The sequence below is a fragment of the Chiloscyllium punctatum genome, chromosome 15 (genome assembly GCF_047496795.1).
Source record: "Chiloscyllium punctatum isolate Juve2018m chromosome 15, sChiPun1.3, whole genome shotgun sequence".
Taxonomy (NCBI): domain Eukaryota; kingdom Metazoa; phylum Chordata; class Chondrichthyes; order Orectolobiformes; family Hemiscylliidae; genus Chiloscyllium; species Chiloscyllium punctatum.
Window position 1 is genome coordinate 102,480,661 of NC_092753.1, and position 19,871 is coordinate 102,500,531.

General features: G+C 45.2%; 1 protein-coding gene across 1 annotated transcript in view; it reads left to right on the forward strand.

Annotated features, from left to right (window-relative positions):
* LOC140485883 (ubiquitin-associated and SH3 domain-containing protein A-like) overlaps positions 1-19,871 on the forward strand; it is a 171,580-nt gene that overhangs the window by 81,423 nt on the left and 70,286 nt on the right. The window contains exon 7 of the mRNA XM_072584332.1: positions 11,479-11,617. Within this exon, the coding sequence (XP_072440433.1) occupies positions 11,479-11,617 (139 nt within the window). The remainder of the gene's footprint in view (positions 1-11,478; positions 11,618-19,871) is intronic.

The following is a 19,871-nucleotide window of genomic DNA, read 5'->3' on the forward strand; positions in this document are numbered from 1 at the left end:
CAAGTAGCTTCGAAATCGACGTTTCGGGCAAAAGCCCTTCATCAGGAATAAAGGCAGTGAGCCTGAAGCATGGAGAGATAAGCTAGAGGAGGGTGGGGAGAAAGCAGCGTAGAGTACAATGGGTGAGTGGGGGAGGGGATGCTTTCTCCCCACCCCCACCCTCCTCTAGCTTATCTCTCCACACTTCAGGCGCACTGCCTTTATTCCTGATGAAGGGCTTTTGCCCGAAACGTCGATTTCGAAGCTACTTGGATGCTGTCTGAACTGCTGTGCTCTTCCAGCACCACTAATCCCAAATCTGGTTTCCAGCATCTGCAGTCATTGTTTTTTAACTCACTGTAACAGCCCAGACCTCTGCAATAAAGAAGAGGAACTCCTACACAATGTATTTGCTAATAATAGATAATCTAACTGCTTCATCCACCGATGCCTGGCATTCGAACAACACCAAAAAGACACTGTGCACCCCAACACACTGACCACTCTACCCTATACTAGAAACATCTCAGAACTGACTACAAGATGCCTACACCCTCTGGGAATAATGACATCAGACAAACCCCCAGCCACACTTCACCAGCCACAATCCAAGCTAACCGATCCTGTACCTACAACATGCAGGGCGAACGTGATAAATAACATACCATACAGCAACTGTGAGACACATTACATCGGACAAACGCTCAGGAAACCCGACACCAGAATACATGAACATCAGCTTGCAACAAAACAACATGACCAGTTCTCCTTGATGTCGATACACACGAACAATGAAGGGCACCAATCCAACTTGGACAGTGTTACGATGCTGGGACAGGCTGAATAAAGGCAAGCCCAGGATATTCTGGAAGCCTGTATGTATCCGCTGTTGCCATAAACATAGAGTCATAGAGATGTACAGCACAGTAACAGACCCTTCGGTCCAACTCATCCATGCCGACCAGATATCCTAACCTAATCTAGTCCCACTTGTTGGCACTTGGCCCATATCCCTCTATACCCTTCATGTTCATATACCCATCCAGATGTGTTTTAAATATTGCAATTGTACCAGCCTCCACCACTTCCTCTGGCAGCTCATTCCATACACGTACCACCCTCTGTGTGAAAACGTTGCCCCTTAGGTCCCTTTTAAATTTTTCCTCTCTACCCTAAGTCTATGCCTTCTAATTCTGGACTCCCCCACCCCGGGGAAAAGACTTTGTCTATTTACCCTATCCATGCTCCTCATGATTTTATAAACCTCTATAAGGTCATCCCTCAGCCTCCAACGCTCCAGGGAAAACAGCCCTAGCTGATTCAACCTCTCCCTGTAGCTCAAATCCTCCAACCCTGGCAATATCCTTGTAAATCTTTTCTGAACCCTTTCAAGTTTCACAGCATCATTCTGACAGGAAGGAGACCAGAATTAGAGTTCTGAGGGAGGTGGCTGAGGAAATAGCGGAGGCGTTGGTTGAGATCTTTCAAAGGTCACTGGAGTCAGGGAAAGTCCCGGATGATTGGAAGATCGCGGTTGTAACCCCATCGTTCAAGAAAGGATCAAGACAAAAGATGGAAAATTATAGGCCAATTAGCCTAACCTCGGTTGTTCGTAAAATTCTAGAATCCATCGTTAAAGATGAGGTTTCTAAATTTTTGGAAGAGCAGCGTCGGATTAGAATAAGTCAACATGGATTTAGTAAGGGGAGGTCGTGCCCGACAAACCTGTTGGAATTCTTTGAAGAGGTGACAAGTGGGTTAGACCAGGGAATCCCAGTGGATGTGATCTACCTAGACTTCCAAAAGGCCTTTGATAAGGTGCCACACGGGAGGCTGCTGAGCAAGGTGAGGGCCCATGGTGTTTGAGGTGAGCTACTGGGATGGATTGAGGATTGGCTGTCTGACAGAAGGCAGAGAGTTGGGATAAAAGGTTCTTTTTCAGAATGGCAGTCAGTGACGAGCGGTGTCCCGAGGGGTTCAGTGTTGGGGCCACAGTTGTTCACGTTATATATTAATGATCTGGATGAAGGGACAGGGGGCATTCTGGTGAAGTTTGCCGATGATACAAAGTTAGATGGACAGGCAGGTAGTACTGAGGAATTTGGGAGGCTGCAGATGGATCTAGACAGTTTGGAAGAGTGGTCCAGGAAATGGCTGATCGATTCAATATGAGCAAATGCGAGGTCTTGCACTTTAGAAAAAAGAATACAAGCACAGACTACTTTCTAAATGGTGAGAAAATTTATAAAGCCAAAGTACAGAGGGATCTGGGAGTGCTAGTCGAGGATTCTCTAAAGGTAAACATGCAGGTTGAGTCCGTGATTAAGAAAGCGAATACAATGTTGTCACTTATCTCAAGAGGGTTGGAATATAAAAGCACCGTTGTACTACTGAGACTTTATAAAGCTCTGGTTAGGCCCCATTTGGAGTACTGTGTCCAGTTTTGGTCCCCACACCTCAGGAAGGACATACTGGCACTGGAACGTGTCCAGCAGAGATTCACACGGATGATCCCTGGAATGGTAGGTCTAACATATGAGGAATGGCTGAGGATCCTAGGATTGTATTCATTGGAGTTTAGAAGATTAAGGGGAGATCTAATAGAAACTTACAAGATAATACATGGCTTGGAGAGGGTGGATGCTAGGAAATTGTTTCCGTTAGGTGAGGAGACTAGGACCCGTGGGCACAGCCTTAGAATTAGAGGGGGTAAATTCAGAACAGAAATGCGGAGACATTTCTTCAGCCAGAGAGCGGTGGGCCTGTGGAATTCATTGCCGCAGAGTGCAGTGGAGGCCGGGACGCTAAATGTCTTCAAGGCAGAGATTGATAACTTCTTGATGTCACAAGGAATTAAGGGCTACGGGGAGAATGTGGGTAAGTGGAATTGAAATGCCCATTATTCATGATTGAATGGCAGAGTGGACTCAATGGGCCGAATGGCCTTACTTCCGCTCCTATGTCTTATGGTCTTATAATTGCACGCAGTATTCCAACAGTGGCCTAACCAATGTCCTGTACAGCCGCAACATGGCCTCCCAACTCCTGTACTCAATACACTAACCAATAAAAGAAAGCATACCAAACACCTTCTTCACTATCCTATCTACCTGCGACTCCACTTTCAAGGAGCTGTGAACCTGCTCTCCAAGGTCTCTTTGTTCAGCAACATTCCCCAGGACCTTACCATTACGTGTATAAGTCCTAGTCTGATTTGACTTTCCAAAATGTTGCACCTCACATTTATCCAAATTAAACTCCATCTGCCACTCCACATGTTGAAATAGACCTCGTCTATGGATCACTACAGGACAAAATCTAAAAACCACCCATCGTGACTGACTGAGCAGATCACAACAACACTGCTTCATCCAGAGACTGGGTGGGATTGAGGTTTACAAGGAAGAGGTATTAGAAATCCTGCAGAATGTGAAAACAGATATGTCCCCTGGGCCGGATGGGATTTATCCTAGGATCCTCTGGGAAGCCAGGGAGGAGATTGCCGAGCCTTTGGCATTGATCTTTAAATCGTCATTGTCTACAGGAATAGTGCCAGAAGACTGGAAGATAGCAAATGTGGTTCCCCTGTTCAAGAAGGGGAGTAGAGATAACCCTGGTAATTATAGACCAGTGAGCCTTACTTCAGTTGTTGGTAAAGTGTTGGAAAAGGTTATAAGAGATAGGATTTATAATCATCGAGAAAATAATAATTTGATTAGGGATAGTCAGCACGGTTTTGTGAAGGGTAGGTCATGCCTCACAAACCTTATTGAGTTCTTTGAGAAGGTGACCAAACAGGTAGATGAGAGTAAACCGGTTGATGTGATATATATGGATTTCACCACAGTTGGCTATTATACAAAATGTGGAGGAATGGGATTGTGGGAGATGTTGCAGTTTGGATCAGTAATTGGCTTGCTGAAAGAAGACAGAGGATGGTGGTTGATGGGAAATGTTCATCCTGGTGTCCAGTTACTAGTGGTGTACCGCAAGGGTCTGTGTTGGGTCCACTGCTGTTCGTCATTTTTATAAACGACCTGGAAAAGGGCGTAGAAGGATGGGTTAGTAAATTTGCAGACAACACCAAGGTCGGTGGAGTTGTGGATAGTGACGAAGGATGTTGTGGGTTACAGAGAGACATAGATAAGCTGCAGAGCTGGGCTGAGAGGTGGCAAATGGAGTTTAATGCGGACAAGTGTGAGGTGATTCACTTTGGTCGGAGTAACCGGAATGAAAAGTACTGGGCTAATGGTAAGATTCTTGGTAGTGTAGATGAGCAGAGAGATCTCGGTGTCCAGGTACACAGATCCTTGAAAGTTGCCACCCAGGTTGACAGGGTTGTTAAGAAGGCATACAGTGTTTTAGCTTTTATTAATAAAACGATCGAGTTCCGGAACCATGAGGTTATGCTGCAGCTGTACAAAACTCTTGTGCGGCCACACTTGGAGTATTGTGTACAGTTCTGGTCACCACATTATAAGAAGGATGTGGAAGCTTTGGAAAGGGTGCAGAGGAGATTTACTAGGATGTTGCCTGGTTTGGAGGGAAGGTCTTACGAGGAAAGGCTGTGGGACTTGAGGCTGTTTTTGTTAGAGAGAAGAAGATTGAGAGGTGACTTAATAGAGACATATAAGATAATCAGAGGGTTAGATAGGGTGGACAGGGAGGGCCTTTTTCCAAGTATGGTGACAGCGAGCACGAGGGGACATAGCTTTAAATTGAGGGGAGATAATCAATGAGATGCCAATGTTTTGAGCGTGGATGAGTCCAAAAGGCTTTGAATTTGTTTTTCTGACAGATGAGTGTGCTTGTTATGGTAAGGATTTATCCTAGGATCCTCTGGGAAGCCAGGATAGATGTCAGAGGTAATTTCTTTACTCAGTGTAGTAAGGCTAGGGAATGCTTTGCCTGCAACGGTAGTAGATTTGCCAACTTTAAGTGCATTTATGTCGTCATTGGACAGGCATATGGACATACATGGAATAGTGTAGGTTAGAGGGACTTCAGATTGGTATGACAGGTCGGCACAACATCGAGGGCCAAAGGGCCTGTACTGCGCTGTAATGTTCTATGTTCAATGTTCTATGATATGCAGCACTGAAGCTGTCACCTGAAAGGGGGACAAAACGTTTGCAAAAAAATCAAACAGCTCAGCAAACCAACCATCAACTCTCTTCACCTCACCTGACGAAGGGGCAGCGTTCCAAAAGCTCATGATTTCAAATAAACCTATTGGACTATAAGCTGGTGTTATGTGAGTTCTGGCCCTGTCAACCCCAGTTCAACACCAGCACCTCTACATCAACATTAACTGGAGATATAGTCATAGTGTGAAGAGTTTGGTGGGATTGAAATTCTAAAAATACATCTCGGAAAGCTTTTTAAGCCAGTGCATAGAAGGCAGTACAACTCGGGGGGGTGTCCTGGATTTGAAGTATAATTGGAGGAAATAGCAATTATAACTCCATCATAGTCAAAATTGTTCTGGTACATAGTTTGTTGAACGTGGTGTCACAGTTAGACAAGGTGTTAAACAAGACATTTACCATGCTGGTCTTCATCGGTCGAGGCTTTGTAGGAGCTGGGTCATTATGTTAGAGTTGTATAGGTCACTGGTGAGGCCACACTTGGAGTATTGTATACAGTTGTCATCAGCCTGTTACAGGAAAGACATTGTTAAACTGGAAAAAGTGCAAAGAAGGTGTACAAAGATGTTGCCAAGAGCAAGATGGCTGAGTTATAGGGAGAGGGTGGCCGGGATAGGACTTTATTCCTTGGAATGTAGGAAAATGAGGAGTGACCTTATTGAGGTGTATAAAATCATGAAGTGCATGGATAGGATGACTGCAGATAGTCTTTTTCCCAGGGGCCGGGAATTGAAAACCAGAGAGTCCAGGTTTGAGGTGAGAGGGGAAAGATTTAAAAAGGACCTGAGGGGCACAAAATAGACTGTGTACAACCTTACCATAACAAGCACACTCCTCTGTCAGAAAAACAAATTCAAAGCCTTTTGGACTCATCCAAAACATTGGCATCTCATTGATTAGGTCATTGTTCACTCCAGGCACCATCGGTAGATGAACATCGTCTGGGCTGTGATAGGCTCAGATGACTGCTGGACTGATTACTAATTTATCTGTTTTATAATGTCCATCAGACTACACAGAAAGAAAATTGTTCAAAAGAAGCAGACCTGGTCAATATTCAGCATTGAGGGCCTGAGTTGTGTCGTCACTCTGCAGCATCTACCAGCCTCAATTGCCAAAACTCTACCTCAGGACTACCCAGAGAATATGGGAGAACACTGGAGTCTGCTTAAATAAACCATTCTCAGTACCTGCAATAACACTCTCTGGTACGAGTCCAGGAAACATCAGTCCTGACTTGTGGAGAATGGTGATGAAATTGAACAGCTCATTGGTTATGAAAAGGACAGCCTTCTGTGATTGGCAGAATGACATCACCTGCAAGGCCAAAGGAAGGCTGAAGACAAAGCTAAGACTGATGTCCAGAAGAGGGTAAGGGCACTCAAACCCAAATGGTGGACTAATACGGCCTTGTTGGGGACACAAGAGGTTTCTTCAGCACCACCAAGGCAGCATACGGTCCAAGCTCCAGTAGTCTAAACCCCTCCACCAACCCCCCCACCCCCTCCCCCCCACCCCCCGAAGGCAGACACAAACGGCTCAAGCACAAGAAATCTACAAACACCTGTTGGAGAGAGCATTTCCAATAATTTCACAACCATAATGCCAATGTTAACTTGGAAATCATCAACCAAATCCCCCAGGGTGACATGGGAGAACCTCCCAGTGCGACTAAAGTACAAGATGCCATAAGGAGCCTAAGGAACAACAAGGCTGCAGGTCCTGGTGGGATTCCTGCAGAGACCCTAAAGGAGGGTGGCCCACAGCTCCAGCAACACAGACATGCTTTGCTTTTGAAGATTTGGCTCAAAGAAGAACTCCCCTCAGAGCTCAGGGATGCTCTGATTGTGACCATATCCACAAATGATGACAATGCCGACTCAGGATTACAGGGGAATCTCCCTTCTGTCCTCCACTGGCAAATACTTGCATGTGTCCTTCCCAATAGACCTCTGCCATTGTCCTTGAATCGCAGTGTGGCTTCAGCCCAACCAGTGGAACAACAGACATGATCTTCACAGCAGGTGACTAAGAAAAATGTTAGGAACAGAAACAATTGCTTTACATGGCCTTCATCAACCTGACTAAGGCTGTTGACACTCTCTCTGGTGGATACTGTTACAATGTGGCTGTGACTCTGATACTTCCACCAGTACGCTGAGGCTGCTGCATGATGACATGTCTATGGTAGCATTTGGCAACTGTGGATTGGAGTCTGAGTTTTTCACCGTGGAGATGGGCGTCAAACAGAGCTGCATCACCACACCCACCCTGCTCACCGTCTTCATTACCACATCCTCCATCTCACTGACCAAAACCCACCCAAGGCAATTCAAATCATTTACCGTAAGGATGGCATGCTGTTCAACCTTAATAGGTTCAGGGCCAAAGGCATGGTCTCCACCATCTCCATCTTGGAGCTTCAATACGTTAACAACAATGCCATCGCAGCACACTCTGTGGAAGGTCTGCACTACATCTTGGGTGGCTGTGCCAAAGCATATAAGCTTCTAGGCCTTACCTTTAACATAAAAAGACTGTAATCCTCCATCAACCACCACCCAACAGTCCCTTACCCCTCCTACAATAACCATCCCCGTAAAATGTGGATCAGTCTCCAGACCATCAGCAGGCCTTTTCTCCTCCAAAGCCAACATTGATACAGAAATGCCACACTGTCTGAGCTGTGCCAATGGAGTCTATGCTCGACTCAGAAGAAGGCTGGTTGAAGACACTGACTAAAGGCCCAGGATAAACTTCTGATCTTCAAAGTCATTGTCCTTCCTAAATGAAGCGGAAAGTGGACTATCTATAGTAGACACCTTAAAGTAGTGGAACAACATAAGACCATAAAACCAAAATACATAGGAGCAGACATTAGGCCATTCAGCCCATTGAGTCTGCTCCGCCATTCAATCATGGCTGATAGGTTTCTCAACCCCTTTTTCCCGCTATCTCCCGTAACCTTGATCCCATTGGCAATCAATTACTTATCTATCTCTGCTTTAAATATAGTGAATGACCTAGCCTCTACAGCCTTCTGTGGAAATTAATTCCACAGATTCTCTAGGCTCTGGCTAAAGAAGTTTCTCCTTATCTCTGTTCTAAAGGGTCTTCTCTTTACTCTAAGGCTGTACCCTCAGGTCCTAGTCTGTCCTGCCAATGGAAACATCTTCCCAACATCCATTCAGTACAGGCCATTCATTATTCTGTATATCAGTCAAATTCCTCCTCATTCTTCTGAACTCCATCAAGTCTCGGCCTAGAGTCCTCAAACATTCCTTACATGTTAAGCATTTCATTCCTGGGATCATTATCATGAACGTCCTGTGGACCCACTCCAGGGCCGGTACATCTTTCCTGAGATATGGGCCCAAAACTCCTCACAATACTCTAAATGTGGTCTGACCAGTGCCTTATAAAGCCTTGGCAGTACATCCTTGTTTTTATATTCTAGTCCTCTTGAGATGACAACATTGTATTTGCCTTTCTAACTATCAATTCAATCTGTAAGTTTACTTTAAGAGAAACCTGGATGAGGACTCCCAAGTCCCTTTGTACCTCAGGATTTTCTCCCCACTTAGAAAATAGTCCATGCCTCTTCTTCCTACCAAAGTGCATGACCTCACACTTTCCCACATTGTACTCCATCTGACACTTCATTGCTCACTCTCCTAACCTGTCCAAATCTTTCTGCAGCCTCCCTGCCTCCTCAGTATTACCTGCCCCTCCACCTATCTTTGTATCATCTGTAAACTTAGCCAGAATGCCCTCAGTTCCTTCATTTAGATCATTAATATATAAAGTGAAAAGTTGTGGTCCCAACACTGACCCTTGTGGAACACCACTGGTCACCGGCTGCCATCCCTACAAAAAATCCTGTGGATCACCTGGGGAGGTAAGTACACGAACACCCATGTCTTGGAAGAGGCCAACATAGTGAACATCACCACCACCATCATTCGACAGCAACTCGAACAGATCGGCCACTTCATCCAAATCCCATCTTATGCTTCCAAAAACACGCAATGTACTCACAGCTGAAGGAAGGTCAGCGCGTCCCCTGGTGGCCAAAAGAAACACCTCAAAGATAACATCCAGATCAACCTCCAGCAATTCAACATCAACATCAACAATTGGGAGAAGGTGGCTACAAACCAGAATCACTGCAGAAACATCACCTTGCAAGAAGCTATGAAAATGGTCCCTGCCATGCCCTGGACAGAAGTAACTCTTACACAAGGAGAGATAGTACATCAGGACAGCCCACCCACCACCACCTCCAACTACCATTACTGTGCAACAATTTGCACATTGTAATAGAATCCGTGGATCCCAGATTGGCTTCTTCAGCCATCTGAAGGCCCACAAATAGATGCCCTTATGGAGGACAATCATACTTGACCTGAGTGATCACCAATGATGATGATGCTGAATAGCAGCAACCCCCTCTCAGTCTCTGAGAACACTTCAGCCAATGTCATTCTACACCACACCATCAGCTGACCAGGCTAGATATAGTCTTTGAAACAAACATACTCAGCGTTTGCATAGAAAGTCTCAGTGAGTGACCATTCTTCAGCAGATGGAAGCTGAGGATCCTGCAAATATACCCCGTGCTCAAACCTGAAGGAAAGCTGACACATAAAAAATATGTCTACAATCTCTTCAGAGCCACTGGCAATGCCATATTCACCCTATTCAAACTGCAATCAGAGGCAGGTTTCAGTGAGGACATTGGAAAAATTATGTTGAAGTAGAAAGTCAGCCATAATCTAATTGTTAAAACTCACAACACCAGGTTATAGTCCAACAGGTTTATCAGCAGGTAGCTCTCACCTGATGGAGGAGCATCGCTCCAAAAGCTAGTGCTTCCAAATAAATCTGTTGGACTATAACCTAGTGTTGTGTGAGTTTTAACTTTGTCCACCCCAGTCCAACGCCAGCATCTCCAAATCATAATCTAGTTGGTGGTGCACCACATGCGGGGGGACAAATAATCTGTACCTTTTCCTGATTTCTTCATTCCTTTGTTCCTGTTGTGTGAAACTGGGATGTCTGACACATTGCGTCTCACTGAGGTCAAGGATTGAGAATTGCTTCCTGAATCCCCAGTGGTAATATGACCTTCTGGTTGAGAGTCTTCTTTTCTTTGCTACTCCTCCACTTCACTCAGCTTGACTTGATTGAAATTACTTCTGTTCATTCTCCTAGTCATATTGAGAGCAAAGGGGATTGAAATGACGCCATCCACGTTTGGGATCAAGTGGTTAGTGTAGAGCCCTTGACATCAGAGTCAAGGTGTTCATGTTTCATGTAACACATTGACTAAATCAATGCCAACCAACAAAGGGTGCTGTTCCCTCCTGCAGGATGAGGTTAAGAGAGGCTGTTGCCAGAAAAGATTGGCTTTGTACATCCCTGGCATCAGTTTGGGTTCAGCTCCTTACTAGCCTGGGCTCTGCCACTGTCAACCTCAGAGGCAACACAGAGCCTAAGCAGCAAGTTGATTCCCGTTCAGCTGTAATGTACATCAATAGGATAAGGACTGGAATTCTGGTTAAAATTGTGACAATACTATGGCTTTAAGAGGTGTATTTTCTCTTTTTTTTAAGAGAAGCTTTAAGCCACAGGTGAGCAGTTACCTCATCCAAGCTAATAAAGTAAAGAGCCTGTAAGGCATTGGAACAGCAGAAGCATCGTGAAAGAATGGAGTCAGCCTCCCACTGAACCAGGGGTTTAGTTGAGTTTTCAGCAGTTGTTGGGGTTTTGAGGTTGGTTGTGAAGCTGCCGTACCTGTTCTCAGTACCAGGTCATTGTCTTGGTGTTCTTCATCCTGGACTGGAGAAACTCTGCATGTGAGACAATCTATTTTACTGATTTTGCCTTTGCCTAGGTTGTATTTGTGGATATTATTATATTGAACAGCTGCTGTTTAGTAGTTAAATAACCTATTATTCAATGTTCCAGTAGAGTTAAAGTTATACTCATTCTTCTTCCTTTTGTTTGTAATTTAACTCTGGGTAAGAGTAAAGTCAAGTCGTGTCACCACTTGAATTACATTTGGAACATAGCACCTCACAATTGCTTTCAATTAAGAAAAAAGTTAGGGTCTTGGTTATCTCCATGATATATTTAAAAGAAGTTTGGTCTGGTCTATAACAGAAAATAGGAACAAAATAAGACCATTCAGCCCCTCAAACATGTCTTAACATTCAATGGTATACTAGATTGAATGAGAACATTGAGATGAGGTTGATTATTGGACCATTCATTATAATATTTATGACAAATAGCACTTTATAATGTTAGTTTTGTGGTTTATGATTGTAATTCACATTTTTTTTTATAGGACGTATGCTTTTTGTCAGACGCTTGTGAGAGCATCCACAAATATTTCTGAGCATAACACTTCCTCTCCACAAAATGGAACGATTCCATCCTCAGAGCCACGAGCAACAAACAGTATTCATAAACTTCTCAAGTCACAGGTAATGTCAGAAGTATAATCAGTCCCTGTACAGCTGATGAAGATCTTGTGGTGGAGGTTTATGATATTATTGTCCTTTAGAAATTTGGACTTTTCAAGAGGAGCTGTTGCTTTAATTCTGTAAAGGTAATTTATTAAAGAGGTCAGAAATATTTGGAACAGCGATAAGGGTTTAAATGGGGAGGAATTTGTAAAGTACGTATAAGACAATTTTCTGATTCAGTATGTGGATGTACCTACTAGAGAAGGTGCTAAACTTGACCAACTCTTGGGTAATAAGGCAGGGCAGGAGATTGAGCTGTCAGTGGGGGAGCTCCTTGGGGCCAGTGACCATAATTCTATTCGTTTTAAAATAGTGATGGAAAAGGATTGACAGGATCTAAAAGTCAAAGTTCAAAATTGGAGGAAGGCCAATGTTGATGGTTATTAGGCAAGAACTTTCAAAAGCTGATCGGGAGCAGATGTTCACAGGTAAAGGAACGGCTGGAAAATGGGAAGCCTTCAGAAATGAGATAACAAGAATCCAGAGAAAGTATATCCCTGTCGGGGTGAAAGGGAAGGCTGGTAGGTATAGGGAATGCGGGATGACTAAAGAAATTAAGGGTTTGGTTAAGAAAAAGAAGGAAGGTATGGACAGGATAAAAGCAAATTACTGCAGATGCTGGAATCTGAAACCAAAAGAGAAAATACTGGAAAATCTCAGCAGGTCTGGCAGCATCTGTAAGGAGAGCAAAGAGCTGACGTTTCGAGTCTAACTGACCCTTTATCAAGCTTTGATAAAGGGTCAGTTAGACTCGAAACGTCAGCTCTTTTCTCTCCTTACAGATGCTGCCAGACCTGCTGAGATTTTCCAGCATTTTCTCATTTGGTTATGGACAGGAGAGATCGAGTGAATCCTTAGAAGAGTATAAAGGCAGTAGGAGTATACCTAAGAGGGAAATCAGGAGGGCAAAAAGGGGACATGAGATAGCTTTGGCAAATAGGGTTAAGGAGAATCCAAAGGGTTTTTACAACTACATTAAGGACAAAAGGGTAACGAGGGAGAGAATAGGGCCCCTCAAAGATCAGCAAGGCAGCTTATTTGTGGAGCCGTTGGGGATGGGGGAGATACTAAATGAGTATTTTGCATCAGTATTTACTGTGGAAAAGAACATGGAAGATATAGATTGTAGGGAAATAGATGGTGACATAGAACATAGAAAAATACAGCGCAGAACAGGCCCTTTGGCCCTCGATGTTGCGCCGATCCAAACCCACCTAACCTACACTAGCCCAATAACCTCCATATGCCTATCCAATGCCCGTTTAAATGCCCATAAAGAGGGAGAGTCCACCACTGCTACTGGCAGGGCATTCCATGAACTCACGACTCGCTGAGTAAAGAACCTACCCCTAACATCTGTCCTATACTGACCACCCCTTAATTTAAAGCTATGCCCCCTCGTAACAGCTGACTCCATACGTGGAAAAAGGTTCTCACTGTCAACCCTATCTAAACCCCTAATCATCTTGTACACCTCTATCAAGTCGCCCCTAAACCTTCGTTTCTCCAATGAAAACAGCCCCAAGTGCCTCAGCCTTTCCTCATACGATCTTCCAACCATGCCAGGCAACATCCTGGTAAACCTCCTCTGCACCCGTTCCAGTGCCTCCACATCCTTCCTATAGTATGGCGACCAAAACTGCACACAATACTCCAGATGCGGCCGCACCAGAGTCTTATACAACTGCAACATGACCTGAGGACTCCGGAACTCAATTCCTCTACCAATAAAAGCCAGTACGCCATATGCCTTCTTCACAGCACTATTTACCTGGGTGGCAACTTTCAGAGATCTGTGTACATGGACACCAAGATCCCTCTGCTCATCCACACTACCAAGTATCCGACCATTAGCCCAGTACCCCATCTTTTTGTTACTCATACCAAAGTGAATCACCTCACACTTACCCACATTGAACTCCATTTGCCACCTTTCTGCCCAGCTCTGCAGCTGATCTATATCCCGTTGTAACCTGACACATCCTTCCTCACTGTCAACAACTTAACCGACTTTCATATCATCCGCAAACTTGCTCACCCAACCTTCTAACCCCTCCTCCAGGTCATTTATAAAAATGACAAACAGCAATGGTCCCAAAACAGATCCTTGCGGAACACCGCTAGTAACTGCACTGCAAGATGAACCTTTACCATCAACTACTACCCTCTGTCTTCTTCCAGCCAGCCAATTCGTAATCCAAACCTCCAACTCACCCTCAATGCCATACCTCCGTATTTTTTGCTGTTGCCTACCATGGGGAACCTTATCAAACGCCTTACTAAAATCCATATACACCACATCTACCACTTTACCCTCATCCACCTCCTTAGTCACCTTCTCAAAGAATTCAATAAGGTTTGTGAGGCACGACCTACCCTTCACAAAACCATGCTGACTATCCTTGATCACGTTATTCCTATTCAGATGTTCATAAATCCTATCCCTTACAATTCTCTCTAAGACTTTGCCCACAACAGAAGTGACACTCACCGGCCTTATAGTTACTAGGGTTATCCCTACTCCCCTTCTTGAACAAGAGAACCACATTTGCTATCCTCCAGTCTTCTGGCACTATTCCTGTAGACCATAAGACCATAAGACCATAAGACATAGGAGTGGAAGTAAGGCCATTCGGCCCATCGAGTCCACTCCGCCATTCAATCATGGCTGATCCGCATTTCAGCTCCACTTGCCAGCGTTCTCCCCGTAGCCCTTAATTCCTCTAGACAACAAGAACCTATCAATCTCGGCCTTGAAGACATTTAGCGTCCCGGCTTCCACTGCACTCCGTGGCAATGAATTCCACAGGCCCACCACTCTCTGGCTGAAGAAATGTCTCCGCATTTCCGTTCGGAAATGACCCCCTCTAATTCTAAGGCTGTGTCCACGGGTCCTAGTCTCCTCGCCTAACAGAAACAATTTTCTAGCATCCACCTTTTCAAAGCCATGTATTATTTTGTACGTCTCTATTAGATCTCCCCTTAATCTTCTAAACTCCAACGAATACAACCCCAGTATCCTCAGCCGTTCCTCATATGCTAGACCTGTCATTCCAGGGATCATCCGTGTGAATCTCCGCTGGACACGTTCCAGTGCCAGTATGTCCTTCCTGAGGTGTGGGGACCAAAACTGGACACAGTACTCCAAATGGGGCCTAACCAGAGCTTTATAAAGTCTTAGTAGTACATCTCTGCTTTTATATTCCAACCCTCTTGAGATAAGAGACAACATTGCATTCGCTTTCTTAATCACAGACTCAACCTGCATGTTTACCTTTAGAGAATCCTCGACTAGCACTCCCAGATCCCTTTGTGCTTTGGCTTTATTAAGTTTCTCACCATTTAGAAAGTAGTCCATTCCTATATTCTTTTTGCCAAAGTGCAAGACCTCGCACTTGCTCACGTTAGACAATGAGGACATAAAAATCAAGGCCAATGGCTCTGCAATCTCCTCCCTTGCTTCCCAGAGAATCCTGGGATAAATGCCATCAGGCCCAGGGGACTTATCTATTTTCACCCTTTCCAGAATTTCCAACACCTCTTCCCTACATACCTCAAAGCCGTCCATTCTAATTAATTGTGACTCAGTATTCACATTGGCAACAATGTCCTGTTCCTGAGTGAATACTGACGAAAAGTATTCATTCAGTGTTTCCCCAATCCCTTCAGCCTCCACACGCAACTTCCCACGACTAACCTTGACTGGACCGATACCTACCCTAGTCATCCTTTTATTCCTGACATACCTATAGAAAGCCTTTGGGTTTTCCCTAATCCTACCAACTAAGGGCTTCTCATGTCCCCTCCTTGCTGCTCTTAGCTCTCTCTTCAGATCCTTCCTGGCTACCTTATAGCTCTCAATCTCCCCAATTGCACCTTCACGCCTCATCTTTACATAGGCCGCCCTCTTCCCTTTAACAAGGGATTCCAATTCCTTATTAAACCACGGCACCCTCACACGATCCTTTCCTCCCTGCCTGACAGGTACATACTTATCAAGGACACTCAATAGTTGCTCCTTGAACAAGCTCCACATATCGATTGCGCCCTTGCCTTGAAGCATACTTTTCCAATCCACGCATCCTAAGTCATGCCTCACCGCATCATAATTTCCCTGCCCCCAACTATAGCTCTTGCCCTGCAATGCACACTTATCCCTCTCCATCACTAGAGTAAAAGTCACCGAATTGTGGTCACTGGCCCCAAAGTGCTCACCTACCTCCAATTCTAACACCTGGCCTGGTTCATTACCTAGAACCAAATCCAGTATGGCCTCACCTCTTGTTGGCCTGTCTACATATTGTGTCAGGAAACCCTCCTGCACACATTGGACAAACACCGACCCATCTAACGAACTCGAGCTAGAGCTTTCCCAGTCAATATCAGGAAAGTTAAAGTCCCCCATAACAACCACCCTATTACTTTCACTCTTCTCCTGAATCATCCTCGCAATCCTTTCTTCTACGTCTCTAGGACTATTAGGAGGCCTGTAGAAAACTCCTAACAGGGTGACCTCACCTTTCCTATTCCTAACCTCAGCCCAAACTACCTCAGATGGCGAGTCTTCATCCATCGTCCTTTCTACCACTGTAATACTATCTTTGACAAGCAATGCCACACCTCCCCCTCTTTTACCCCCACCTCTGACCCTACTAAAACATTTAAACCCTGGAACCTGCAACGGCCAATCCTGTCTCTGTTCTACCCATGTGTCCGTAATAGCCACAACATCGAAATCCCAGGTACCAACCCACGCTGCAAGTTCACCTACCTTATTTTGTATACTTCTGGCATTGAAGTATACATACTTTAAGCCACTTTCCTGTTTACAGGTACCCTCCTTTAAGATTGATGCCATGTTCCTAACCTCCCTACACTCCAGGTCCTGCACCCTAAAGCTACAGTCCAGGTTCCCATGCCCCTGCAGAGTTAGTTTAAACCCTCCCAAAGAGCACTAGCAAACCTCCCCCCAAGGATACTGGTGCCCCTCAGGTTCAGATGTAGACCATCCTGTTTATAGAGGTCCCACCTTCACCAGAAAGAACCCCAGTTATCCAAGTACCGGAATCCCTCCCTCCTGCACCATCCCTGTAGCCACGCATTTAACTGCTCTCTCTCCCTATTCCTCGACTCTCTATCACGTGGCACGGGTAACAAACCAGAGACAACAACTCTGTTTGTTCTAACTCTGAGCTTCCAACCTAGCTCCCTGAAAGCCTGCCTAACATCCTCAGCCCTCCTCCTACCTATGTCATTGGTGCCAATGTGGACCACGACTTCAGGCTGCTCCCCCTCCCCCTTAAGGACCCGGAAAACACGATCAGAGACATCACGTACCCTTGCACCTGGGAGGCAACATACCAAACGTGAGTCTCTCTCACCCCCACAAAACCGCCTATCCGTGCCCCGAACTATCGAGTCCCCAAATATTATTGCTCTGCTCTTCTCCACCCTTCCCTTCTGAGCAACGCGGACAGGCTCCGTGCCAGAGGCCTGAACCTCGTTACTTACCCCTGGTAAGTCGTTCCCCCCCCCACAAGTATCCAAAACGGTATACTTGTTCTTGAGTGGAACGGCCGCAGGGGGTCCCTGCACTGGCTGCTTCCTCCCAGTCCCCCTCACTGTCCCCCATCTGTCTGCAATCTTTGGAGTAACTACTTCCCTAAAGCTCTGATCTATGACCCCCCTCTGCCTCCCGAATGATCTGTAGTTCATCCAACTCCAGCTCCAGTTCCCTAACACAGTCTTGGAGGAGCTGGAGATGGGTGCACTTCCTGCAAGTGTAATCAGGAGGGACGACCATGGCATCCCTCACCTCAAACATGTTGCAGGAGGAACATTGCACTGCCTTCACTGCCATCCCTCTAAAAGTAACTTTTTTAAAAACAAAATAAACTAGGTCTAAAGAATAGAACAAGCAAAATGCAGCACTTACCTACTTACCACAATGGGTCTTATTATTAGGTTAGAGGAGGAGGGTGGGTGGGAGACACTATCTCTGTAGTGTCTCGGGTTCCTCTCCTGCGCACTTTTATAGGGAAAAAAACCTACCCAGGTAAGTTTGTGCTACACCAGCTTCTGGGTCCTGGCTGCCCCTCTGGTCGTCATCACTTCCCCCTGCTGCTCCCGCTCTTTCTGTGAAGAGAAAAAAAAACACCGCTGCCCGCTACCGGTAAGTAATTTTAAAACAAACTGTCTTACCTTAGCTGTAGCCTTCCGGGTTCGTTTAAACTCAGCTGCTGCTCGCACTCAAAATGAAAACTGTCCATATTACAGAGGAGGAGGAGGTGCTGGAAGTTCTATAACTTTTAAAAGTGGACAATTCTAGAGGACCTGATCAGGTGTACCCTCGAACTCTGTGAGAAGCTAGAGAAGTGATTGTTGGGCCTCTTGCTGAGATATTTGTGTCATCGATAGTCACATGTGAGGTGCTGGAAGACTGGAGGTTGGCAAATGTGATGCCACTGTTTAAGAAGGGTGGTAAGGACAAGCCAGGGAACTATAGACCGATGAGCCTGACCTCAGTGGTGGGCAAGTTGTTGGAGGGAATCCTGAGGGACAGGATGTACATGTATTTGGAAAGGCAAGGACTGATTAGGGATAGTCAACATGGCTTTGTGGGTGGGAAATCATGTCTCACAAACTTGATTGAGATTTTTGAGGCAGTAACAAAGAGGATTGATGAGGGCAGAGTGGTAAATGTGATCTATTTGGACTTCAGTAAGGCGTTTGGCAAAGTTCTGCTGGGAGACTGGTTAACAAGGTTAGATCTCATGGAATACAGGGAGAACTAGCCATTTGGATACAGAACTGGCTCAAAGGTAGAAGACACAGGGTGGTGGTGGAGGGTTGTTTTTCAGACTGGAGGTCTGTGACAGTGGTGTGACACAAGGATCGGTGCTGGGTCCTCTACTTTTTGTCATTTACATAAATGATTTGGATGCGAGCATAAGAGGTACAGTTAGTAAGTTTGCAGATGACACCAAAATTGGAGGTGTAGTGGGACAGCAAAGAGGGTTACCTCAGATTACAACAGGATCTGGACCAGATGGGCCAATGGGCTGAGAAGTGGCAGATGGAGTTTAATTCAGATAAATGCGAGATGCTGCATTTTGGGAAAGCAAATCTTAGCAGGACTTATACACTTAATGGTAAGTTCTTGGGGAGTGTTGCTGAACAAAAAGACCTTGGAGTGCAGGTTCATAGCTCCTTGAAAGTGGAGTCGCAGGTAGATAGGATAGTGAAGAAGGCGTTTGGTATGCTTTCCTTTATTGGTCAGAGTATTGAGTACAGGAGTTGGGAGGTTATGTTGCGGCTGTACAGGACATTGGTTAGGCCACTGTTGGAATATTGTGTGCAATTCTGGTCTCCTTCCTATCAGAAAAATGTTGTGAAACTTGAAAGGGTTCAGAAAAGATTTACAAAGATGTTGCCAGGGTTGGAGGATGTGAGCTGTAAGGAGAGGCTGAACAGGCTGGGGCTGTTTTCCCTGGAGCGTCGGAGGCTGAGGGGTGACCTTATAGAGGTTTGTAAAATCATGAGGAACGTGGTTAGGATAAATAGACAAAGTCTTTTCCCTGTGGTCGGGGAGTCCAGAACTAGACGGCATAGTTTTAGGGTGAGAGGGGAAAGATATAAAAGAGACCTAAGAGGCAATGTTTTCACGCAGAGGGTGGTACGTGTATGGAATGAGCTGCCAGAAGAAGTGGTGGAGGCTGGTATAATTGCAACATTTAAGAGGCATTTGGATGGGTATATGAATAGGAAGGGTTTGGAGAGATATGGGCTGGGTACTGGCAGATGGGACTAGATTGGGTTGGGATATCTGGTCAGCATGGACAAGTTGGGCCAAAGGGTCTGTTTCCATGCTGTACATCTCTATGACTGACTCCGTAAGTCGGTGGTGGGTAAGTTGTTGGAGGGAATCCTGAGGGTCAAGATTTACATGTATTTGTGATTTGGAGATGCTGATGTTGGACTGAGGTAAACAAAGTTAAAAATCACACAACACCAGGTTATAGCCCAACAGGTTTATTTGGAAGCACTAGCTTTCGGAGCACTGCTCCTTCATCATGTGGTTGTGGATGCAATTGTAAGGCACAGAATTTATCGCAAAAGTTGCCTGAGAATGTAACTTTAAAAAAAAAGTTTTGTGATTTACAAATGAAAGAAGTGAAACTAACATGGTCATTCTAACAGATCAGAGACTTAA